Source organism: Carcharodon carcharias, assembly GCF_017639515.1.
Source record: "Carcharodon carcharias isolate sCarCar2 chromosome 40 unlocalized genomic scaffold, sCarCar2.pri SUPER_40_unloc_8, whole genome shotgun sequence".
Taxonomy (NCBI): domain Eukaryota; kingdom Metazoa; phylum Chordata; class Chondrichthyes; order Lamniformes; family Lamnidae; genus Carcharodon; species Carcharodon carcharias.
The window spans coordinates 79674-104434 of NW_024470862.1; the positions used below are offsets into that span (position 1 = coordinate 79674).

The 24761-nt window shown below is 54.7% G+C and overlaps 1 protein-coding gene across 1 annotated transcript in view; it reads right to left on the reverse strand.

Annotated features, from left to right (window-relative positions):
• Positions 1 to 307: 307 nt before the first annotated feature.
• Positions 308 to 24761, reverse strand: part of LOC121275052 (inhibitor of growth protein 4-like) — a 93906-nt gene continuing 69452 nt past the window's right edge. Inside the window, exons 2-7 of the mRNA XM_041182442.1 lie at positions 19608 to 19679; positions 13922 to 14088; positions 3281 to 3395; positions 2308 to 2416; positions 491 to 640; positions 308 to 323 (exon numbers count right to left, since the gene is read on the reverse strand). Coding sequence (XP_041038376.1) covers positions 308 to 323; positions 491 to 640; positions 2308 to 2416; positions 3281 to 3395; positions 13922 to 14088; positions 19608 to 19679 — 629 coding nt within the window. The remainder of the gene's footprint in view (positions 324 to 490; positions 641 to 2307; positions 2417 to 3280; positions 3396 to 13921; positions 14089 to 19607; positions 19680 to 24761) is intronic.

Sequence of the window (24761 nt, forward strand, 5' to 3'; positions counted from 1 at the left end):
TCTGTCCATCTCTCCCTTCCTCTCTCTGTCCGTCTCTCTCTCACTCTCTCTGCCCGTCCCTCCCTCTCTCTGTCCATCTCTCCCTCCCTCTTTCTGCCCGTCTCTCCCTCCCTCTCTCTGCCTGTCTCTCCCTCCCACTCTCCGTCTCTCCCTCCCTCTGCCCGTCTCTCTCCCTCCCTCTCTCTGCCCGTCTCTCCCTCCCTCTTTATGTCCATCTCTCCTTCCCTCCGTCCCTTGCCCCTGCACCCCCCCCCCCCCAACAACACCCCGCCCACTCCCCCGGCGCTCCCCCGGATGTACACCCCAGTTATTTTCCCGCGAGTCTTTAACGAGTCGCTTCCGGAGTGTGGCTCCTCCGTCGGCACGCTCCCCCCGTTCTCATACCGCACCATCCACCCCACCCCACCCCCCCACCACCCCGCGCCCCCCTACCCCTCCGCCCACAGGGAGAAGGGGGGGGGGGGGAAGAAAGAGAGAACGGGAGGAGAGCCTTACATCGGGATTATCACAGCCAATCATCTCTCCGTACGAAACCTGGTGGCACAGGCAGTAGGTGGGCTCGTTCGGATCGACCGGCATGTCCAACACATCGGACGGGTGCACGTTGCCGAAAGTGACCGAGGGAGCGACATACTCAGAGCTGGAGACACACACGGAGAAGGATTCAGTCAGCGGGGGTGGGGGGGAAGGCTGCACGTGGGACGTCCCGTTCCATCCCACCCTCGAGCCTGCTCCCCTCCCTCCTTCCCTCCCTCCCATCCCAGACGATAATTCCTGACCCTCCTGCCTCAACTCCACCTGTCAATCAAACTGAGGCCACCACCACCACCGCCCTCCCCACCTCCCCCACCCCACCCCCCCACCCCCATCCCCCCCGGCTGAGGTAACTACAGCATTTGAAACTCAGCCGAGCTTTCACGACGATACGATGATAGCCCTTTGGGGAAATGTCAACAAAGAGCTGGACTGAAACTGAAACCGCGCAAGGAGACGCTACACCGGCTGGCCTGTCGATCCAAGGCTACACCGGCTGGCCTGTCGATCCAAGGCTACACCGGCTGGCCTGTTGATCCAAGGCTACACTGGCTGGCCTGTCGATCCAAGCAATCCGCCAGAGGTTTTTTTTTTAAAAACAATTCGAACGGCGGCACGTTTTTAAAAAAAAAAACATTCAGATCGCAGCGAGTCCTCTGGGCTCGAGGATTCCTCAGCAGCAGTGCCCTTGGAGTGAAGAAATTACTGCTCGCCTCAGTCCAAAATGGCCGCCCCTTATCCCGAGACCGTGCCCCCGAGTTCCAGGCTCTCGAGTTGGGCCATAGGAGGGGTGGGGGGGGAGGGGGAGATGGCCTTCCATTCGTCTCAACTCTGGAAAATGCCGGCCCATCACACTTGCTCTGTCCTCATTGGACAACCAACCCCCTCATCCCAGGAATCTACCTCCCGAACCTTCATCGCCCTTCCTCTAAGGCGAGCGCGTCCTGGGATAGGCACTGAGGCCAGAGCTGTGCATAGGACCAAACCACAGCAGCAAGGCTTCCTGGCTCTTGTGCTGCTCTCCCCTTGCAACAAAGGCCTACACACCAAATGCCCTCCTGATTGCTGAACTTGGCCCGGGCAGGTGGGGGGGGGGTGGTTAGTGGACAGGGATCGGCAGCTGGAACCCGGGCTGATTCACGCCCCCCCCTCCCTAACCCAGGTGTCAGTGGACAGGGATCGGCAGCTGGAACCCGGGCTGATTCACGCCCCCTCCTTCCTAACCCAGGGGTCAGTGGACAGGGATCGGCAGCTGGAACCCGGGCTGATTCATCCCCCCTCCCTAACCCACGAGTCAGTGGACAGGGATCGGCAGCTGGAACCCGGGCTGATTCATGCCCCCCCCTCCCTAACCCAGGTGTCAGTGGACAGGGATCGGCAGCTGGAACCCGGGCTGATTCACGCCCCCTCCTCCCTAACCCAGGGGTCAGTGGACAGGGATCGGCAGCTGGAACCCGGGCTGATTCATACCCCCTCCCTAACCCAGGGGTCAGTGGACAGGGATCGGCAGCTGGAACCCGGGCTGATTCACCCCCCTCCCTAACCCAGGGGTCAGTGGACAGGGATCGGGAGCAGGAACCCGGACTGATTCACACCCCCTCCCTAACCCAGGGGTCAGTGGACAGGGATGGGGAACAGGAACCTGGGATGATTCACCCCCCTCCCTAACCCAGGGGTCGGTGGACAGGGATCGGAAGCAGGAACCTGGGCTGGTGCATAGGTCCCCACAAATCTGAGCTTCACCCTCTGACCTCGCCAGACCCGAAATCTCACGTGTGAGTGATCTTCAGTTTCTTCTGTCCGTTTTTGGGGGTCTCATCATCAGATATCTTGACCTTGGACCTGGTGCGAGTAGCTCGTTTCTCCTTCTGACCCCTGCCTTCTGGGAGGAGCGAGAAAACAGTAAGTATTGAGGGAGCGTCGCACTGTCGGAGGGTCAGTGCTGAGGGAGAGTCGCACTGTCGGAGGGTCAGTACTGAGGGAGAGCCGCACTGTCGGAGGGTCAGTACTGAGGGAGAGCCGCACTGTCGGAGGGTCAGTGCTGAGGAAGAGCCGCACTGTTGGAGGGTCAGTGCTGAGGGAGCGCCGCACTGTCGGAGGGTCAGTACTGAGGGAGAGCCGCACTGTCGGAGGGTCAGTGCTGAGGGAGAGCCGCACTGTCGGAGGGTCAGTGCTGAGAGAGAGCCGCACTGTCGGAGGGTCAGTACTGAGGGAGAGCCGCACTGTCAGAGGGTCAGTGCTGAGGGAGAGCTGCACTGTCGGAGGGTCAGTGCTGAGGGAGAGCCGCACTGTCGGAGGGTCAGTGCTGAGGGAGAGCTGCACTGTCGGAGGGTCAGTGCTGAGAGAGCGCCGCACTGTCGGAGGGTCAGTGCTGAGAGTGCGCCGCGCTGTCGGAGAATCAGTGCTGAGGGAGAGCCGCACTGTCGGAGAGTCAGTAGTGAGGGAGCACCACACTGTCGGAGGGTCAGTAGTGAGGGAGCGCCACACTGTCGGAGGGTCAGTGCTGAGGGAGAGCCGCACTGTCGGAGGGTCAGTACTGAGGGAGAGCCGCACTGTCGGAGGGTCAGTACTGAGGGAGCGCAGCACTGTCGGAGGGTCAGTACTGAGGGAGAGCCGCACTGTCACAGGGTCAGTGCTGAGGGAGAGCCGCACTGTCGGAGGGTCAGTACCGAGGGAGCGCCGCACTGTCGGAGGGTCAGTACTGAGGGAGCGTTACTCTATCGGACAGGGGTGTGCATGCTCTTACTTCGCTTCCCCTTGCTGGATGAGCTGTCATAGTCGCTTGACTCAATCTGCTTCTCCTTGAGGTCAGCTTCGAAGCGAGCGAGGTCCGTGTCCAGTCTTCGGATGTGCTTGTCAACCTGGACCAGGGAGGGCAGGGGGTGTGGTTAAATAGAGTGTGTTAGCCACTGTGGGGTTATCTCTGGGTGTTGCCCCACCTTCCATCCACCTCCCCCCACCCCCTTCCAACCCCCCCCTACCCCCCGGGCTGCTCCGGGGAGTCTTGCCCCACCACGCAAGCTCCTAGGCTCCTTGAGGTAATGGCTGCCTCCAAAGGAGAGAGCGAGAGCGAGAGAGACAGTTTGAACCCAGTCAACGTATTAGGGATTGGAGATGGTCCCTTTGTGGGTGTTAGGGACAAGGTATAGCTTCAAGCTGAATTTATATTCTCTTCTGTGCATTAAGAAAGGCGAATTCTGGGTTTGGTTTCAGTTCCGAGGGTCTGTGACGTGACAAGTCTGCTCCGGGCCTACATTTTTAATGAGGTTTTATGACTCTCAAATTCAAGGTCTATCGGCATCTGCGGGGAGAGAGAAAGGGGTTGACGGCTCGAGTCCGTAGGGCTGAAGGAGACGCGAAACGCCAACTCCCGGTCCTCTCTCCACGGGTGCTGTTAGACCCGTTGAGTTCTATTCCCCAAGCAATTTCTCTTTTCGTCTCGGGTTTCCGTAATCTGCGGTATTTTGCTTTTACGACGTTGATACCTGGAATGAGCGGGTTGTCCTTATGAGGGAAGGTTGGGCAGACTGGGCTTGTTTCCAACTGGAGTTTCGAAGAGTGAGGCGGGGGGGTGGTGGGGGTGACTTGATCGAAGTAAACCCCCTCTGAATCGCCTCCAACGCGCTTACGCCCTTCCTTAAATAAGGAGACCCAAACAGCACACCGGTATTCGAGGTATTCCCTCACCAATGACCTGTATAACTGAAGCATAACACCCTTACTTTTATGTCCAATTCCTCTCGTAATAAAGGAGAGCTTCCCGTTTGCCTTCTCGATTACGCGCTGTGCCTGCGTACTAACTTTCGGTGATTCATGCACTAGGACGCCCGGATCCCTCTGCTCCTCGGAATTCTGCAGCCGTTCTCTGTCCAAATAACCCTCTTGCTTTTTAAAAAAATTCTTCCCGCCAAAGTGAACGTTTTCCCGCATCGCGCTCCATCTGCCCGATTTTCGCCCGCCCACTTAACTATCTGCAGCTGTCCGCGGCACCCCCCCCCTCATAATGTCTCCTTGTAAGACAACCAAGGGTCTAGTAGTTGGGGAAGTTACAGCAAAAAAGGGAACAAAGGTGACAGGGGCTGGCGACAGGGGATCAGAGAGAGAGAGAAAGCCCTGGTGATACAGGGGGAGGCAAGAAAAGCCATTTTAATTTCACAATGGCGTATACCACAGAGCGAAGACACTGAAACATAGAAAGTAGGAGCAGGGCTAGGTCCATCCGGCCTTTCAGCTGGGAATTTGTTAAAAAATTATTAAAAGTAGTTATTTGTAGCCGTGTGTACATATATTTTAACCTGTGTAAATTAATAAAATGTTTCATTTAGCTTAACGTGAAACCTCGAGAGCTGGTGGTCTGATTCCTGAATTTAGAGCTGCATCTCAAACATATCACTTAAAATTATAGGTTATGACAGTTGTTTAAAAAGGTTTCATTTAGTTTAACCTGAAAGCTGGAGAGCTGGTGGTCTGATTCCCAAATTTAGAGCTGCATCTCAAACATAATCACTTAAAATTATAGGTTATGACAGTTGTTTAAAAAGGTTTCATTTAGTCTACCGTGAAACCTCGAGAGCTGGTGGTCTGATTCCCAAATTTAGAGCTGCATCTCAAACATATCACTTAAAATTATAGGTTATGACAGTTGTTTAAAAAGGTTTCATTTAGTTTAACGTGAAACCTCGAGAGCTGGTGGTCTGATTCCCGAATTTAGAGCTGCATCTCAAACATATCACTTAAAATTATAGGTTATGACAGTTGTTTAAAAAGGTTTCATTTAGTTTAACGTGAAACCTCGAGAGCTGGTGGTCTGATTCCCGAATTAGAGCTGCACCTCAAACATATCACTTAAAATTATAGGTTATGACAGTTGTTTAAAAAGGTTTCATTTAGTTTAACGTGAAACCTCGAGAGCTGGTAGTCTGATTCCTGAATTTAGAGCTGCATCTCAAACATAATCACTTAAAATTTTAGGTTATGACAGTTGTTTAAAGTTTCCCTCTGGGATTTTTAAATAACTCTGCTTTACCTACTGCCTACTCTGACCTTTCAATCTGATCCATGGCTGGTCCTCTATCACAGCGCTGTGCTCCTGTGCTCTCCCAGTACCCCTTGATGTTTAGGGTCCCGAAGTCTATCTATTTCCTTCCTCGGTATATTCAGTGGCCTGGCCTCCACAGCCCTCTGTTGGTAGAGAATTCCACAGGTCCACCAGCCTCTGAGTGACGAGGTTTCTCCTCATCTCTGTCTTAAATGGACTACCCCGTATCCTGAGACTGTGACCCCCTTGTTCTAGACCACCCCCCACCCCCCCCACACCAATCCAGGGGAAACGTCACCCCTGCATCCAGTCTGTCCATCCCTCTCAGGATTTTATACATTATACATAGACTCTGGGTCTATACTCGATGGAGTTTAGAAGGATGGGGGGGGGGGGGGGGGCGGATCTGATTGAAACTTACAGAATACTGAAAGGCCTGGATAGAGTGGACGTGGGGACGATGTTTCCATTAGTAGGAGAGACTACGATAAAAATTTGGAAACCACTGCCGAACTTTGTTAAAAAAAAACTTGCCCACTTAGACCACGTTTGGAATATTGTGAGCAATTCTGGGCCCCGTATCTCAGGAAGGATGTGCTGGCCCTGGAGAGGGTCCAGAGGAGGTTCACGAGAACGATCCCGGGAACGAAAGGCTTAACACATGAGGAACGTTTGAGGACTCTGGGTCTATACTCGATGTGGTTTAGAAGGATGAGGGGGAGATCTGATTGAAACTTACAGAATACTGAAAGGCCTGGATAGAGTGGACCTGGGGAAGATGTTTCCATTAGTAGGAGAGACTAGGACCCGAGGGGGCACAGCCTCAGAGTAAAGGGAAGACCTTTTAGAACAGAGATGAGGAGAAACTTCTTTAGCCAGAGAGTGGTGAATCTATGGAATTCATTGCCGCAGAAGGCTGTGGAGGCCAGGTCATTGAGTGTATTGAAGAGCGAGATAGATAGGTTCTCGATTGGTAAGGGGATCAAAGGTTACGGGGAGAAGGTGGGAGAATGGGGTAGAGAAACTTATCAGCCATGATTGACTGGCGGAGCAGACTCGATGGGCCGAATGGCCTAATTTCGGCTCCTATGTCTTATGGTCATTTCAATCAGATCCCCCCCCCCCCACTCTCATTCTTCGAAAGGCCTAGTCGGTCCGGTCTCTCTCACCCCCCGACTCCTGGCACCCAGTCTCCCGCCCTCAAAACCCCTTGGTACCCAGCCTCCCACTCCCAAACCACGGCGCCCAGTCTCTCACCCCCTCCCCCGCCCCCCCACGCCCCAACCCCTGGTTACCCAGCCTCTCGTTCCCCCCGGCGTCTCAGGGGGGTCAGTCTGGTGAACCTGCGCTGCGCTCCCTCTGAAGCAAGTACATCCTTTCTTAGGTAGGGAGGGCCAAAGCTGCGCCCCCCACTACCCCAGGTGCATCCTCACCGAGCATAGCTGCGGTAAGGCATCCTCCCTCCTGAGCTCAAGCCCTCTCGCAACCCGAGCACGGCGCTGAGATGGAGGACCAGCCGTGGATCGTATTGAAGGGTGGAGCGGGCAGTTGGCGAAGCGGGGTAAAACTTTGAAACAACTGTCATAACCTAGAATTTTTAAGTGGCAGGTTTGGGGGGGGGGGGGGGATGCAGCTCTAAATGAGGGAATCAGACCACCAGCTCGCGAGGTTTCGTTTTACGTTAAAAACTAAGTGAAACATTTTATGAGCTGGTAATGGCGCCAGGCTCTGAAGGAACTCGGGTCTGTTGTTGGATCACGGGAGGCCACTCTGCCCGATCATGCTTGCCCCCAGCTCCCCGACTGAGCGTTACCACCCCCAGTGCCTATTCCTCCGCACCCCGGCGCATTGTTTCCATTCGACTGGCCACCCAATGCCCTCTCGAGTGCCTCGAGAACCGTAAATTCGGAGCGGGGTTTTCTGGATGTCTCGAGGGAGCGACACCAATTTGGCGAAGGCCTCGCGTCACCGTCTACGGGAAGGGAGACTCTTTCTGCAGCTGAACCGAGCGGCCGGCCTCTCGCCCTCCGACACTTGGTTACCCAGCCTCTCGTCCCCTGACATCGGCGGGTCTGGTGAACCTTCGCCGCGCTCCCTCTGCGGCAAGCAGTGGTGAGGAGACCCTGTGGCACCTCTTCGCCGCAGTGTCGGGGGTCGGGTAAGGGTTTGGCGGAATTAAAGGGAAGAGCTTGAGTCTGAATCGCTTCCTCCCCCCATTCCCCCCACCCCTCAGCGTCCGTGTTGAAATCTTCCTGCCCATCTTTGTTGTCAAGCAGCGTAACAGCCGATGCTTCTTGTTCACTGCTTTCAGAAAGAGGTCAACAGCAGACTCTTGTGACTCTGCTCAGTAAGTTCCCTCCATGGTTTTTGTTTGGGGTGGGGGTGGAAAAAAAAAACCCAATAAAAAATAAACAAACTATGGCATCATTACCAGCTAATAAAACGGTTCATTTTGTTTAACGTTAAAAAAAAACCTGGCGAGCTGGTGGTCTCGTTCCCTAATTTAGAGCTGCGTACCCAAATCCCCAAGCCAGGTTCCCGTTCTGAGGATCGGACCCTCTCCAGGGCTAATGCGTGCTGGGATCGCAAGAGTACGTCCCTCCGAGGGGAAGGGGCGGGGGGTAAGGAGCTCCCCGGGTGCCAAAAGGAGGGGGGTGGGGGGGAGGGGAGGAGGGAGGGGGTTGGGATGGAGTGGAGGAAGCGCTGCTCGCGAACGGTGTCGGGCGGACCGAGGGCTGGGCTGAATGCAGGAGGCCCAGAGGGGAGGCCAGAAAAGCAAGGGAAGCAAAGAGAGAGCAGGAGTAGAGACTGGAAGCTAAGGTAAGAGAGAATGGGAAGCTGGCCGGGGATGTATAAATAGTTGAGGGGTGGTTAAGTTGGGGGCCGATTTGGGGGGTGGGGGGGAGCGCCCAGAAAAGGGATGGAGGTGGTGGGGGGCGCCCAGAAAAGGGATGGAGGTAGAGGGCACAGCTGAGGTGTTAAATGAATGCTCTGCGTCTTGTCTGTTCGGCCGGGTAGATTCGTCCGTGTCTTGGTGGGAGGAGGAGGCAATTCAGACACGAGATGGGTCTGAAACTGGTAAGGAGGCGGCGCTGGACAGGCCGTCTGGTGCTTAAAAGCTGGTAAAGCCACCAGGACCGGATGAGACGCATCCGAGGATACCGAGGGAAGGGGTTGGGGGGGGGGGGGGGACTGGAAGTTGCGGAGACGCTCTGGGCACAAATTTTCCAGCCTTCCGTAGAAGGCTGGCACCAGAGGACTGGAGAGGTGAAAGTTGCCTGTCTGAAACGGAGTTGGTTGGGTTGCGGGGTGTTGCGGGGGTTGCAGGGGGGGGGTAAAGATAAGCCCAGCAACTTACAGGCCGGTCAGTTTAACCTCGACGGGTTGCAGAGACATCTGGAAAAACGGGCCAGAAAATGGCAGATGGGATTTGAATGCGGGGAAAGTGTGAGGTGTCGCATTTTCGAAGGTCAGACCAAGGTAGAGCAGGCACAGTAGATGGTAGGGCACTGAGGAGTGCGGAGGAACAAAGGGATCTGGGAGTTCAGATACATAGTTCCCTGAAAGTGGCGTCACGGGTCGACAGGGCTGTAAAGAAAGCTTTTGGCCTACTGGCCTTCATAAATCAAAGTATCGCGTATAGGGGTTGGGATGCTATGGTGAGGTTGTGTAAGACATTGGCGAGGCCAACTTTGGAGTATCGTGCGCGCAGTTCTGGTCGCCTAACTGCAGGAAGGGTATCAGCAAGTTCGAGAGAGTGCGGAGAAGATTTACTAGGATGTTGCCGGGTCTTGAGGAGTTGAGTTGCAGGGAGAGATTAAACAGGTTAGGACTTTATTCCTTGGAGCGTAGAAGAACGAGGGGAGATTTGATAGAAGTTTGCAAAATTATGAGGGGTACAGACAGAGGAAATGCGGAGTCGGCTCTTTCCACTTGGATTAGGAGAGATAAACACGAGTGGACGTGGCTTTAGGGTGAAAGGGGAAAGGTTTAGGGGTAACTTCTTCACTCAGAGAGTGGTGAGAGTGTGGAACGAGCTACTGTCTGACGTGGTAAACGGGGGCTCACTCTTACGTTTTAAGAATAAATTGGATAGATACATGGATGGGAGAGGTCTGGAGGGTTATGGACTGGGTGCAGGTCAATGGGACGAGCGGAATAATATTTCGGCACAGACTGGAAGGGCCGAATGGCCTGTTCTTCTGTGCTGTAGTGTCCTATGGTTCTGTGGGAGGGAAGCTTCTAGAAACAGTCATTCGGGGGCAAAATTAACAGTCGCGTGGGTGAATTAAGGAAAGCCAGCACGGATTTGTTCAGGGAAAACTGTGCTTAACGAGCTTGCTGGAGTTTTCCTGATGAGGAGAACAGAGAGGGTCGACGAGGGTAACGCGGTGGATGTGGTGCACCCGGACTTCCAGAAGGCGTTCGATTGCAGTGCCGAAAAACGGACGCGTGATCGATGTTATATCTCACGGGATAAAGGGGAGACGGATAGGGAATGGGCTGGGTGATGGGAAACAGAGGGTAGTGGGTGTTTTCTCGGGCTGCAGGAAGGTTTGTAGCCGAGTTCCCCCGGGGGGGATCAGTGTCGGGGACCCTTGCCCTTCCTGATGTACACCAGCGACCTGGACCTGGGTGTGCGGGGCACACGTTCCTAAATCTGCGGACGATACGAGACTCGGAAGCGTTGAGGACGGGTGAGGAGGACAGTGTAGAACTCCAGAAGGATGTAGACGGGTTGGAGGAATGGGCAGACAAGTGGCAGACGGAGTTTCATGCAGGGAAGTGGGAAGTGATAGATTCTGGTCGGACGAATGTGGAGATACAATATAACATAAAGGGTACAATTCTAAAGGGAGTGCAGGGGGCAGAGGGAGCTGGGGGTATATGTGGGTAAATCATTGAAGGGGGCAGGACAGGTTGAGAGAGCGGTTAATGGAGCAGACAGTACCATGGGCTTCATTAATAGGGGTATAGAGCACAGGAGCAAGCAGCCCACTTGACTGGCACCCCATCCACAAACATTCACTCCCTCCACCCACCGACGCACAGTGGCAGCAGCGCGTGTACCATCTACAAGATGCACTGCAGCAACTCGCCAAGGCTCCTTCGACAGCGCCGCCCAAACCCACGATCCACTCCCATCTAGAAGGACGAGGGCAGCAGACACATGGGGAACACCCACCACCTGGAATTTCCCCTCCGAGCCCCTCACCATCCTGACTTGGGAATATATCGGCCGTTCCTTCACTGTCGCTGGGGTCAAAATCCTGGAACTCCCTCCCTAATAGCGCTGTAGGTGTACCTACACCACACGGACAAAATCCTGGAACTCCCTCCCTAACAGCGCCGTGGGTGTACCTACACCACACGGGACAAAATCCTGGAACTCCCTCCCTAACAGCGCCGTGGGTGTACCTACACCACATGGGACAAAATCCTGGAACTCCCTCCCTAACAGCGCTGTGGATGTACCTACACCACACGGGACAAAATCCTGGAACTCCCTCCCTAACAGCGCCGTGGGTGTACCTACACCACACGGACAAAATCCTGGAACTCCCTCCCTAACAGCGCCATGGATATACCTACACCACACGGGGACAAAATCCTGGAACTCCCTCCCTAACAGCGCCATGGGTGTACCTACACCACACGGGACAAAATCCTGGAACTCCCTCCCTAACAGCGCCGTGGGTGTACCTACACCACATGGGACAAAATCCTGGAACTCCCTCCCTAACAGCGCCGTGGATGTACCTACACCACACGGGACAAAATCCTGGAACTCCCTCCCTAACAGCGCCGTGGGTGTACCTACACCACACGGACAAAATCCTGGAACTCCCTCCCTAACAGCGCCATGGATATACCTACACCACACGGGGACAAAATCCTGGAACTCCCTCCCTAACAGCGCCATGGGTGTACCTACACCACACGGGGACAAAATCCTGGAACTCCCTCCCTAACAGCGCCGTGGGTGTATCTACACCACTCGGACAAAATCCTGGAACTCCCTCCCTAACAGCACCGTGGGTGTACCTACACCACATGGGGACAAAATCCTGGAACTCCCTCCCTAACAGCGCCGTGGGTGTACCTACACCACACAGGGACAAAATCCTGGAACTCCCTCCCTAACAGCGCCATGGATGTACCTACACCACACGGGACAAAATCCTGGAACTCGCTCCCTAACAGCGCCGTGGGTGTACCTACACCACACGGGGACAAAATCCTGGAACTCCCTCCCTAACAGCGCCGTGGGTGTACCTACACCACACGGACAAAATCCTGGAACTCCCTCCCTAACAGCGCCGTGGGTGTACCTACACCACACGGACAAAATCCTGGAACTCCCAACCTAACAGCGCCGTGGGGTGTACCCACACCACACGGGGACAAAATCCTGGAACTCCCTCCCTAACAGCGCCGTGGGGTGTACCCACACCGCACGGGGACTGCAGCGGCTCAAGAAGGCAGCGGCTCACCCCCACCTTCTCAAGGGGGTGGGGGGGGGGGGCAATTAAGGACGGGCGATAAATGCTGGGCCCAGCCAGCGAGGCCCAAATCCCGTGAACGGATAAAAAAGCGCGTGTAACGCATGGGGCTCAGTCTCAGCGGGAGTACTGGGTCCAGTCGTGGGCTCCGCACTTTAGGAGGGATCTGAAGGCGCTGGAGGGGACACGGAAAAGATTAGCGAGAATGGATAGGGGAGGCAGTGGCGTAGGGGTACTGTAGCTGGACTAGTAATCCCAGAGACCAAGGGTAAAGCTCCGGGGACCCGGGTTCGAATCCCACCGCAGCCGACGGTGGAACTTGAAATCGATAAAAATTTGGAAACCACTGCCGAACTTTGTTAAAAAAGAAACTCGTCCACTTAGACCACGGTTGGAGTATTGTGAGCAATTTTGGGGCCCCATATCTCAGGAAGGATGTGCTGGCCCTGGAGAGGGTCCAAAGGGGGTTCACGAGAACGATCCCGGGAATGAAAGGCTTAACGTTATGAGGAACGTTTGAGGACTCTGGGTCTATACTCGGTGGAGTTTAGAAAGATGAGGGTGGGGGGATCTGATTGAAACTTACAGAATACTGAAAGGCCTGGATGGAGTGGACGTGGGGAAGATGTTTTCATGAGTAGGAGAGACTAGGACCCGAGGGACACACAGCCTCAGAGTAAAGGGAAGACCTTTTAGAACAGAGATGAGGAGAAACGTCTTTAGCCAGAGAGTGGTGAATCTATGGAATTCATTGCCACAGAAGGTTGTGGAGGCCAGGTCATTGAGTGTATTTAAGAGCGAGATAGATAGGTTCTCGATTGGTAAGGGGATCAAAGGTTACGGGGAGAATGGGGTTGAGAAACCATGATTGAATGGTGGAGCAGACTCAATGGGCCGAATGGCCTAGTTTCTGCTCCTATGTCTTATACTCTCCCACTCTCTCCTCCCTTCTCTCTCCCCATCCCCCTCGGTTAGACCACACTCGGAGCACCGTGCACAGTTCCGGTCTCCGTATCCCCCCCTCGGTTAGACCACACTCGGAGCACCGTGCACAGTTCCGGTCTCCGTATCCCCCCTCGGTTAGACCACACTCGGAGCACCGTGCACAGTTCCGGTCTCCGTATACCCCCCCAACCCCCTCGGTTAGACCACCCTTGGAGCACCGTGCACAGTTCCGGTCTCCGTATCGCCCCTCGGTTAGACCACACTTGGAGCACCGTGCACAGTTCCGGTCTCCGTATCCCCCCTCGGTTAGACCACACTCGGAGCACCGTGCACAGTTCCGGTCTCCGTATCCCCCCCTCAGTTAGAGCACACTCGGAGCACCGTGCACAGTTCCGGTCTCCGTATCCCCCCTCGGTTAGACCACACTCGGAGCACCGTGCACAGTTGCGGTCTCTGTATCCCACCTTGGTTAGACCACATTCGGAGCACCGTGCACAGTTCCGGTCTCCGTATCCCCCCTCGGTTAGACCACACTCGGAGCACCGTGCACAGTTCCGGTCTCCGTATCCCCCCTCGGTTAGACCACACTCGGAGCACCGTGCACAGTTCCGGTCTCCGTATCCCCCCTCGGTTAGACCACACTCGGAGCACCGTGCACAGTTCCGGTCTCCGTATCCCCCCTCGGTTAGACCACACTCGGAGCACCGTGCACAGTTCCGGTCTCCATATCGCCCCTCGGTTAGACCACACTCGGAGCACCGTGCACAGTTCCGGTCTCTGTATCCCCCCCCCCCGGTTAGACCACACTCGGAGCACCGTGCACAGTTCCGCTCTCCATATCCCCCCGCCCCCACAACACCCACACCACCGTGACCCCTGACCCCCCGACCCCGTGACCTACCATCTCGTACGTCTGCATGGCCAGCTGGACCTTGTCGTCCCCGAACTCTTTGCACTTGCCGTAGGCGCCCTGAATCTGTCGCACCAGCTCCACCTTCTGGTCGGAGGTCAGCGTCCGGGCGCTGGTCACATACTCACCTGCGAGTTTGTCGATCTCGGCCTTGAGGTCTGGAGGGTGGGTGGTGGGGGGGGGGGGTGGGGAGGTGGGGGGAGGAGGAAAGAACGAGGGGAGAGGTTTAAGACAGAGGCTTCCTCGGCGCACCTCACCCCCCCACCCCACCGCCCGCCCCATCCCCCCCCCCACCTCTCTCTCCGTGCAAGCGCACCCTCACGCCCGGCAGCTCCCCGACCCCCCCACCAATACCAGGAGCGCCCGCCACTTCCCCCCCCTCCCTAACCACCAGCACCCCCACCACCACCCCGCCCCCCCCTCCCACCGCCACCAAGCCTCAAACCCTCCCCATTTGTGGGCAGAGCAGGGGCGAAAGAGAGAGAGAAAGAGAGAGAGAGACAGAGAGAGAGAGAGAGAGAGACAGAGAGAGACAGGGAGAGAGAGAGAGAGAGACAGAGAGAGAGACAGAGAGAAACAGAGAGAGAGACAGAGAGAGAGAAACAGGGAGAGCGAGAGAAAGAGAGAGGGAGGGAGAGAGACACAGAGAAAGAGAGAGTGTGAGACATAGAGGGAGGGGGAGAGAGAGGGACGGAGGGAGAGAGGGAGAGAGAGAGAGGGAGGGAGGGAGGGAAGGAGGGAGAGAGACTGATAGAGAGTGAGACAGAGAGAGAGTGAGAGAGAGGGAGGGAGAGAGAGAGGCAGAAACAGAGAGAGAGACAGAGAGTGTGAGACATAGAGAGAGGGAGAGAGAGAGAGAGAGGCAGAAACCGAGAGAGAGAGACAAAGAGAGAGTGTGAGACATAGAGGGAGGGAGAGAGAGAGAGAGGGAGGGAGGGAGAGAGACAGAGAGAGAAAATGTGACAGAGAGTGTGACAGTGAGAGTGAAACAGAGAGAGGGAGGGAGACAGGGAAGGAGAGAGAGAGAGGCAGAAACAGAGAGAGACAGAGTGAAACAGAGAGAGGGAGGGAGACAGGGAGAGGGGGAGAGAGAGAGGCAGAAACAGAGAGAGAGAGAGAGAGAGACAGAGAGAGAGAGACAAAGAGAGAGAGAGAGAGAGATGGGGACAGGAAAATAGAGAGAGAGGGAGAGAGAGAGAGACAGTGTCATGAAACTATCCTACCTTTCATAACAATATTGTGGGATATTGTAAAGTGGGCTTGTGTGTGTGTGTGTGTGTGTGGTGCTGTGAGTGTGTGTGTGGTGCTGTGTGTGTGTGTGAGGTGCTGTTTGTGTGTGTGTGTGTAGTGCTGTGTGTGTGTGTGGTGCTGTGTGTGTGTGTAGTGCTGTGTGTGTGTGTGTGTGTATGTGGTGCTGTGGGTGCATGTGTAGTGCTGTGGGTGTGTGTGTTTGTGTAGTGCTGTGAGTGTGTGTGGTGCTGTGTGTGTGTGTGTGGTGCTGTTTGTGTGTGTTTGTGTAGTGCTGTGTGTGTGTGTAGTGCTGTGTGTTTGTAGTGCTGTGTGTGTGTAGTGCTGTGTGTGTGTGTGGTGCTGTTTGTGTGTGTTTGTGTAGTGCTGTGTGTGTGTGTAGTGCTGTGTGTGTGTGTGTGTGTGTGTGTGTGGTGCTGTTTGTGTGTGTTTGTGTAGTGCTGTGTGTGAAGTGCTGTGTGTGTGTGTGTGTGTGTGTGTGTGTGGTGCTGTTTGTGTGTGTGTGTGTAGTGCTGTGTGTGTGTGTGTGTGTGGTGCTGTGTGTGTGTGTGTGTGTGGTGCTGTGAGTGTGTGTGTGTGTAGTGCTGTGTGTGTGTAGTGCTGTGTGTGTGTGTGTAGTGCTGTGAGTGTGTGTGTAGTGCTGTGCGTGTGTGTGTGTAGTGCTGTGTGTGTGTGTGGTGCTGTGAATGTGTGTGTAGTGCTGTGTGTGTGTGTGCAGTGCTGTGTGTGTGTGTGTGTGTGGTGCTGTGGGTGTGTGTGTGTAGTGCTGTGTGTGTGTGGTGCTGTGAGTGTGTGTGTAGTGCTGCGTGTGTGTGTGTGTGGTTCTGTGGGTGTGTGTGTGTGTGTGTGTGTGTGGTTCTGTGGGTGTGTGTGTGTGTGTGTAGTGCTGTGGGTGTGGGTGTGTGTGTGTAGTGCTGTGAGTGTGTGAGTGTGTGTTTGTGTGTGTCTGGGTGTGTGTGTGTGTAGTGCTGTGGGTGTGGGTGTGTGTGTGTGTAGTGCTGTGAGTGTGTGAGTGTGTGTGTGTGTGTGTGTGTGTGTGTGTGTAGTGCTGTGGGTGTGGGTGTGTGTGTGTAGTGCTCTGTGTGTGTGTGTGTGTGTGTGGTTCTGTGGGTGTGTGTGTGTGTGTGTGATTGAGTGTGTGTGTGTGTCTGTGTGTGTGTGTGTGTAGTGCTGTGGGTGTGGGTGTGTGTGTGTGTGTGTAGTGCTGTGAGTGTGTGAGTGTGTGTGTGTGTGTGTGTCTGGGTGTGTGTGTGTTTGAAATGGAGATGATCGAACCATGGGTGTCGTCTGAGCAGAAATTTGCGTTTTGAGATGAGTGGAGAAGTGTTTGAGTTTCACGGGCACGTGGCAAATGTTTACAACCGGCAAGATAAATCGGACAAGGGCTGGTGTTTCCCAAAAGCGCCGGCTGTAATTGGAACGTGAAAGCTTTTTATAGTCTGGAAAAAGGGACTTCTGAGGGCAAAGGGGAAACAGTGGGATTTGCGAATCAAAAATGGGGTAAAAATATATTTAAAGAAGGGTGAGGGGCGAACGTGTGAGATCTGGAGAGGTGACTATGCGAAACAGACTCGGGGGGGGGGGGGGGGAATAAACGTCTCTGGCCGCCCTGCAGAAGTTTGCTGTCCCAAACTGAAGTCGTGTTAAAAGCCTTTGGAAGTCCCTTGACCACAAGCGCGTGCTTGTGGTAAAATAGCTGGACGATTTTCTAAAGCCGGAATCTATTTGGACTGTTGCCTTAAAGGGGGTATTTACTCAGGAGTCGGGTTAAGTAGAAACTTGGGGATCTGCTGAAACTGTTCAGCTGTAATCTTGTGCGTGTTTAAATTTATTCTTCTCTTGTTAATAAATGTTCTAATTTAATCTTTAAAATCTCTGAAGTTGGTAGTGGACTCATTACTCCTGGCTTCAGTGCACAAGCCTTCTTGCAATAAGTACGAATTGCAAAATCGTTGTGATAGCTTGGCCAAGTTTCCCTTGTGGATTTGGTCGGCCTGGCACACACCACCTGCCGAATCATGGCAACAGAGAGAGAGAGAGGGAGCGGGAGAGACAGAGACAGAGAAAGCACAACAGAGAGAGAGCGGGAGAGACAGACAAAGAGAGGGAGAGAGAGAAACAGAGAGAGTGAGCGAGACAAAGAGGGAAAAAGAGCAACAGAGAGAAAGAGAGACAAAGATGGGGAGAGAGAGAGAGAGAGACAGAGAGAGTGAGAGAGACAAAGAGAGAGAAAGAGCAACAGAGGGACAGAGAGACAAAGAGAGAGAGAGAGAGGCAGAGAGTGAGGGACAAAGATAGGGAGAGAGAGAAAGAGACAGAGAGAGGGGCAGAGAGAGAGAGAGACAGAGAGAGTGACAGAGACAAAGAGAGAGAAAGAGCAACAGAGAGAGGGACAGAGAGACAAAGAAAACAGAGAGAGACAGAGAGGGAGAGAGACAGAGAGAGAGAGGCAAAGACAGAGAGAGAGAGACAGAGACAGAAAGAGAGAGAGAGGCAGAGACAGAGAGAGAGAGAGAGGCAGAGACAGAGAGAGAGAGACAGAGACAGAGAGAGAGAGGCAGAGACAGAGAGAAAGAGAGAAACAGAGAGAGAGAGACAGAGAGAGTGAGAGAGACAAAGAGAGAGAAAGAGCAACAGAGAGAGGATAGAGAGACAAAGAAAACAGAGAGAGAGAGAGAGGCAGAGAGAAGTAGAGGCAGAGAGAGAGAGAGAGGCAGAGACAGAGAGAGAGAGAGAGAGAGAGAGACAGAGGGAGAGAGAGAGAGGCAGAGAGAGGGAGAGGCAGAGAGAGGGAGAGGGAGAGGCAGAGAGAGGCAGAGAGAGAGAGAGAGAAAAAGGCAGACAGACAAAGCAAGATGAAGAAAGAGAGAGAGAGCGAGAGCGAGAAAGACAGAGAGAGAGAGAAAGACAGAGAGAGAGAGGTTCAGAGGCGGAGGGAGGGTAGGGGAGGGGAGTGTGGGGTGAGGAGGGTACGGGAGGGTAAGGTGAGGGATGGTTGAGGTTCAGAGGCGGAGGGAGGATAGGGGAGGGGAGTGTGGGGTGGGGAGGGAAGGGTAGGGGAGTGTGGGTGAGGAGGGTAGGGTAGGGTAGGGGAGTGTGGGGTGAGGAGGGTAGGGTAGGGGAGTGTGGGTGAGGAGGGTAGGGTAGGGGAGGGGAGTGTGGGGTGAGGAGGGTAGGGTGAGGGGAGGGGAGTGTGGGGTGAGGAGGGTAGGGGAGGGGATTGTGGGGTGAGGAGGGTAGGGTAGGGGAGGGGAGTGTGGGTGAGGAGGGTAGGGTAGGGGAGTGTGGGGTGAGGAGGGTAGGGTAGGGTAGGGGAGTGTGGGTGAGGAGGGTAGGGGAGGGGAGTGTGGGGTGAGGAGGGTAGGGTAGGGGAGGGGAGTGTGGGTGAGGAGGGTAGGGTAGGGTAGGGGAGTGTGGGTGAGGAGGGTAGGGTACGGGAGTGTGGGGTGAGGAGGGTAGGGTAGGGGAGTGTGGGGTGAGGAGGGTAGGGTAGGGGAGGGGAGTGTGGGTGAGGAGGGTAGGGTAGGGTAGGGGAGTGTGGGTGAGGAGGGTAGGGTAGGGGAGTGTGGGGTGAGGAGGGTAGGGTAGGGTAGGGGAGTGTGGGGTGAGGAGGGTAGGGTAGGGTAGGGGAGTGTGGGGTGAGGAGGGTAGGGGAGGGGAGTGTGGGTGAGGAGGGTAGGGGAGGGTGAGTGGAGTGTGGGGTGAGGAGGGTAGGGGAAGGTGAGGGGAGGGATGCCTGAGTTTCAGAGGCGGAGGGAGGGTGAGGGGAGGGGAGTGTGGGGTGAGGAAGGTGAGGGGAGGGGAGTGTGGGGTGAGGAGGGTGAGGGGAGGGTGAGGGGAGGGGAGTGTGGGGTGAGGAGGGTGAGGGGAGGGATGCCTGAGGTTCAGAGGCGGAGGGAGGGTGAGGGGAGGGGAGTGTGGGGTGAGGAGGGTGAGGGGAGGGATGCCTGAGATTCAGAGGTGGAGGGTAGGGTAGGGGAGGGGAGTGTGGATGAGGAGGGTAGGGTAGGGGAGGGGAGTGTGGGGTGAGGAGGATAGGGGAGGGTGAGGGGAGGGCTGCCTGAGGTTCAGAGGTAGAGGGAGGGTAGGGGAGGGGAGTGTGGGTTGAGGAGGGTGAGGGGAGAGATGCCTGAGATTCAGAGGCAGAGGGAGAGTAGGGGAGGGGAGTGTGGGTGAGGAGGGTATTGGAGGGTGAGGGGAGGGATGGTTGAAGTTCAGAGGTGGATGGAGGGTAGGGAAGGGGTGTGTGTGAGGAGGGTAGGGGAGGGTGAGGGGTGGGATGCCTGAGGTTCAGAGGCGGAGGGAGGTTAGGGGAGGGGAGTGTGGGTGAGGAGGGTATTGGAGGGTGAGGGGAGGGATGGTTGAGGTTCAGAGGTGGAGGGTAGGGTAGGGGAGGGACACCCTGCGATCCAATTGTCAGCTCCATCACCTTCAGTCCTCTGGTCGAGATCCCGCATTAACTGGAAGTTTCGCTGTAGCTCAAAGGGCAGGTTCTCGATACCTGGACAGGCAGAGAGAGAGGGAGAGAGAGAGAGAGAGAGAACACGCTCAGTTTGGATTATATACCCCCAACACCGCCCCGGAGAACATCGACGCCAATAAATTCAGAGGGAAAGAGTTCTAAAGTGAGAGAGGAACTTGGAGTTTTACTTCCAAACCAGCAGAAAGGTTGCTTGTTAATAGGGGTGACAGAAAAGGAGAATGTTACTGTTCATGTGGGGGAGATGGAGGGAAAGAGAAAGAGAGAGAGAGAGACAGAGAAAGAAACAGCGATGAAAAGACAGTGAGAGATATAGAGAGAGAGATAGTGAGGGAGAGAGATAGACAGAGAGAGAGAGAGACAGCGAGACAGAGAGAGAGAGAGACAGTGAGACAGAGTGAGAGACAGAGAGAGACAGAGAGAGAGAGAGATAGAGACAGAGTGAGAGACAGAGATAGAGACAGAGTGAGAGACAGAGAGACAGAGACAGACAGAGAGAGACAGAGAGAGAGAGACAGACAGAGAGAGAGGAGGCAGAGATCGGGAGAGAGAAGCAAGCGAGAGAGAGAAAGTGAGAGAGAGAGACAGAGACAGAGAGCGAGGGATAGAGACAGAGTGAGAGACAGAGAGAGAGAGAAAGACAGAGAGAGAGAGACAGACAGAGAGAGACAGAGAGAGAGAGAGAGACAGAGAGAGAGAGACAGACAGACAGAGACAGAGAGAGAGAGACAGACAGAGAGAGACAGACAGAGAGAGAGATTGAGACAGAGAGAGAGGAGGCAGAGATCGGGAGACAGAAGCGAGCGAGAGAAAGTGAGAGAGAGAGAGAAAGAGGGAGACAGAGAGCGAACCAGACAGAGCAAGAGAGAGAGAGAGCAAAAGAAAAACAGACAGAGGGAGGGAGGCAGAGAGTGAGAGAGAAAATGAGAGACAGAGAGAGGGAGAGAGAGGCAGAGAGCGAACCAGACAGAGCGAGGGAGAGAGAGAGAGACACACAGACAGGCAGATAGAGAGAGAGAGAGAGACAGAGAGAGAGAGATAGACTGACAGACAGACAGAGGGAGAAAGAGAGAGAGAGAGACAGAGAGAGAGAAAGAGAGAGAGAGACAGAAACTGAAGACTGAGGAAGAGAGCGCGAGAGGCCAAGAAAGAGACAGGGAAAGAGAGACGGAGCGAGGGACGGGACAGAGTGAGAGAGACAGACAGACAGACCGACAGAGACATGGAGATAGATAAAGAGGAACAGGCAGAGAAATAGAGAAAATGGCCAGACAGAGAGTGGCAGACAGAGAGAAAGAGAGACAGAGAGACAGAGAGCGGCAGACAGAGAGAAAGAGACAGAGAGCGGCAGACAGAGAGAGAGAGAGAGAGAGACAGATAGCGGCAGACAGAGAGAGAGAGAGAGAGACAGAGAGTGGCAGACAGAAAGAGACAGTGAGGACACAGAGCGAGAAAAAGAGGGAGAGGGAGCGAGAGACAAATGTCCACTCAGAGAAGATGTTTCCAGTGAACAGAGAGGCCAGGGAGAACCGTGACTGTACGATGTAGACCAGTCAGTTGACGGTACAGAATGGAACATGGCTGAGAAGAGGGGCTCGGCACTGAAGCTTTTCCTTTTGCAATCAAACATAAGAATGCCAAACTTTCAAGCAATCGCATTGCGTGGTGGGGGGGTGGGGGGGGAGAAGGGCCGGACGGGCTCTGTCAACTCTTGACTGGCCGAGGTGTCGCCCCGGGGGAGCTCTGCCAGCTCCCGGGACAAGTCACGAAAGGCGCGAGGGCTCGAACCCGCCCCTTTCGACGCGACTGTACCGCCGGCGAGCAACCGCTGAACAACCCTGAGTGCGCCAACGGCCGACAACCCCAACAAGGAACTTAACACGCCTCATTTCCCCCTCGCTTAGGAGCCACGATACGTTCAGGGGTGGCAACCCGCCCTGTACCAAGAGCGAGTCAGCGATAACTCCAGACCCATGGCAATGTGGTTGACTCTTCGGTCTTCAGAGCCGGAGGATTCGAGTACGGGAACTGGGAAATCTTGCTGCAATTGTTACAGGGCCTTGGTGAGACCACTCCTGGAATATCGTGCGCGGTTTTGGTCTCCTTATCCGAGGAAGGATGTACTCGCTATAGAGGGAGGGCAGCGACTGATTCCTGGGATGGTGGGACCGACACAGGAGAAGAGATTGACACGATTAGGATTATATTCGCTGGAGTTCAGAAGAATGAGGGGGGATCTCATGGAAACCTATAAAATTCTAGCAGGACTAGGCAGGGTTGATGCAGGAAGGATGCTCCCGATGGTGGGGGGAGTCCAGAACCAGGGGGGGGGTCACAGTCTGAGGATACGGGGTAGACCATTTAGGACTGAGATGAGGAGACATTTCTTCACCCAGAGAGTGGTGAGACTGTGGAAATCGTTACCACAGGAAGTAGTTGAGTCCAAAACATTGTACGTTTTCAAGGAGGGGTTAGGTATAGCTCTTGGGGGGCCAAAGGGATCAAAGGGTATGGGGAGAGAGCGGGAGCAGGGCTATTGAGTTGGATGATCGGCCATGATCATATTGAATGGTGGAGCGGCTCGAAGGGCTGAATGGTGTCAGGGGCGAGGGGAAGCTGGGAATGTTCTCCCTAGAGAGGGGAAGGTCGAGAGGAGATTTGACAGAGTCGATGGGGAGAAACTGTTCCCATTGGAGGGGGAAGGATCGAGAAGCAGAGTGGATTGGCGTCTGAATCAACCTCTCTGGGTCTATCTACTTACCTGTCCGCCCTTTCTAACTGTCCATCCGTCGATCTGTTTCTATCACGATCTATCGGCATCTCACAATCCGTCACTTCATCCAGCTTTCTATCACTCTATTCGTCTATCCCTCTACCTATCTCAGTCCAGTTTTCTATCTATCTCGAGCGCTCTCTCTCTCTCTATTTGTCTGCTTATCCACCCATCTATCTCTCTGCCTATCTACCTACCTCTGTCTTATCTTCCACTCCTTGATCTATTTTTCCATCTCTCTCTTTCTCCCTCTTTATCCATTTGTCTCTGTCACTCCGGCTGACTCCCTCCCACCGCTTCTCTGTCTGTCTCTCTATCACTGTCCCTCTATCCCGCTTCTTCTCTCCATCTGTCTCTCCTCTCTTGCTCGCTCTGTCTCTCTCTTTCACTCTCGCTCTATCACCATCTCTCTCTCTCTCGCTCTGTCGTCATCTCTCTCTCTCGCTCGGTCACCATCTCTCTCTAAGCTCTGTCACCATCTCGCTCTCTGTCGCCATCTCTCTCTCTCGCTGTCACCATGTCTATCTTGCTCTGTCGCCATCTCTCTCTCTCTCGCTCTGTCACCATCTCTCTCTCTCGCTCTGTCACCATCTCTCTCTAAGCTCTGTTACCATCTCTCTCTCTGTCGCCATCACTCTCTCTTGCTGTCACCATGTCTATCTTGCTCTGTCGCCATCTCTCTCTCTCTCTCTCTGTCACCATCTCTCTCTCTCTCGCTCTGTCACCATCTCTCTCTCTCTCGCTCTGTCACCATCTCTCTCTTGCTCTGTCGCCATCTCTCTCTCTCTCTCTGTCGCCATATCTCTCTCTCGCTCTGTCACCATCTCTCTCTCTCTCGCTCTGTCACCATCTCTCTCTCACTCTGTCACCATCTCTCTCTCTCTCTCTCTGTCGCCATCTCTCTCTCTCTCGCTCTGTCACCATCTCTCTCTCACTCGCTCTGTCACCATCTCTCTCTCTCTTGCTCTGTCACTATCTCTCTCTCTCTCGCTCTGTCACCATCTCTCTCTCTCTCGCTCTATCACCATCTCTATCTCACTCTGTAGCCATCTCTCTCACTCTCGCTCTGTCACCATCTCCCTCTCACTCTGTCGCCATCTCTCTCTCTCTCGCTCTGTCACCATCTCTCTCTCTCTCGCTCTGTCACCATCTCTCTCGCTCTGTCACCATCTCTCTCTCTCTCGCTCTGTCACTATCTCTCTCTCTCGCTCTGTCACCATCTCTCTCTCTCTGTCGCCATCTCTCTCTCTCGCTCTGTCGCCATCTCTCTCTCTCTCGCTCTGTCACCATCTCTCTCGCTCTGTCGCCATCTCCCTCTCTCTCTGTCACCATCTCTCTCTCTCGCTGTCGCCATCTCTCTCTCTCGCTGTCACCATCTCTCTCTCTCGCTCTGTCACCATCTCTCTCTCTCGCTCTGTCGCCATCTCTCTCTCTCGCTCTGTCACCATATCTCTCTCTCTCTGTCACCATCACTCTCTCTCTCTGTCCCCATCTCTCTCTCTCTGTCACCATCTCTCTCTCTCGCTCTGTCGCCATCTCTCTCTCTCACTCTATTTCGCTCTGTTACCATCTCTCTCTCTCTGTTGCCATCTCACTCTCTCTGTCGCCATCTCTCTCTCTCTCTCTATTTCGCTGTCACCATCTCACTCTCTCTCGCTCTGTCGCCATCTCTGTCTCTGTCGCCATCTCTCTCGCTCTGTCACCATCTCTCTCTCTCGCTCTGTCGCCATCTCTCTCTCTCTCTCTCTGTCACCATCTCTCTCTCTCTCTCTGTCGCCATCTCACTCTCTGCTCTGTCGCCATCTCTCTCTCTCTCACTCTGTCGCCATCTCTCTCTCTCACTCTGTCACCATCTCTCTCTCGCTCTGTCACCATCTCTCTCTCTCGCTCTGTCACCATCTCTCTCTCTCGCTTTGTCACCATCTCTCTTTCTCTCTCTCTCTCTCTGTCGCCATCTCTCCCTCACTCTGTCGCCATCTCTCTCTCTGTCTCCATCCCTCTCTCTCTCGCTCTGTCGCCATCTCTGTCTCTGTCGCCATCTCTCACTCTCCCTCACTCTGTCGCCACCTCTCTCTCTCTATCTCCATCCCTCTCTCTCTCGCTCTGTCACCATCTCTCTCTCTCTCTCTATCACCATCTCTCTCTCGCTCTGTCACCATCTCTCTCTCTCTCGCTCTGTCACATCTCTTTCTCTCTCTCTCTGTCCCCATCTCTCTCTCTCTCTGTCACCATCTCTCTCTTTATTGCTTTGTCACCATCTCTCTCTCCCTCGCTCTGTCGCCATCTCTCTCTCTCTCTCTGTCACCATCTCTCTCTCTCTCTCTCTGTCA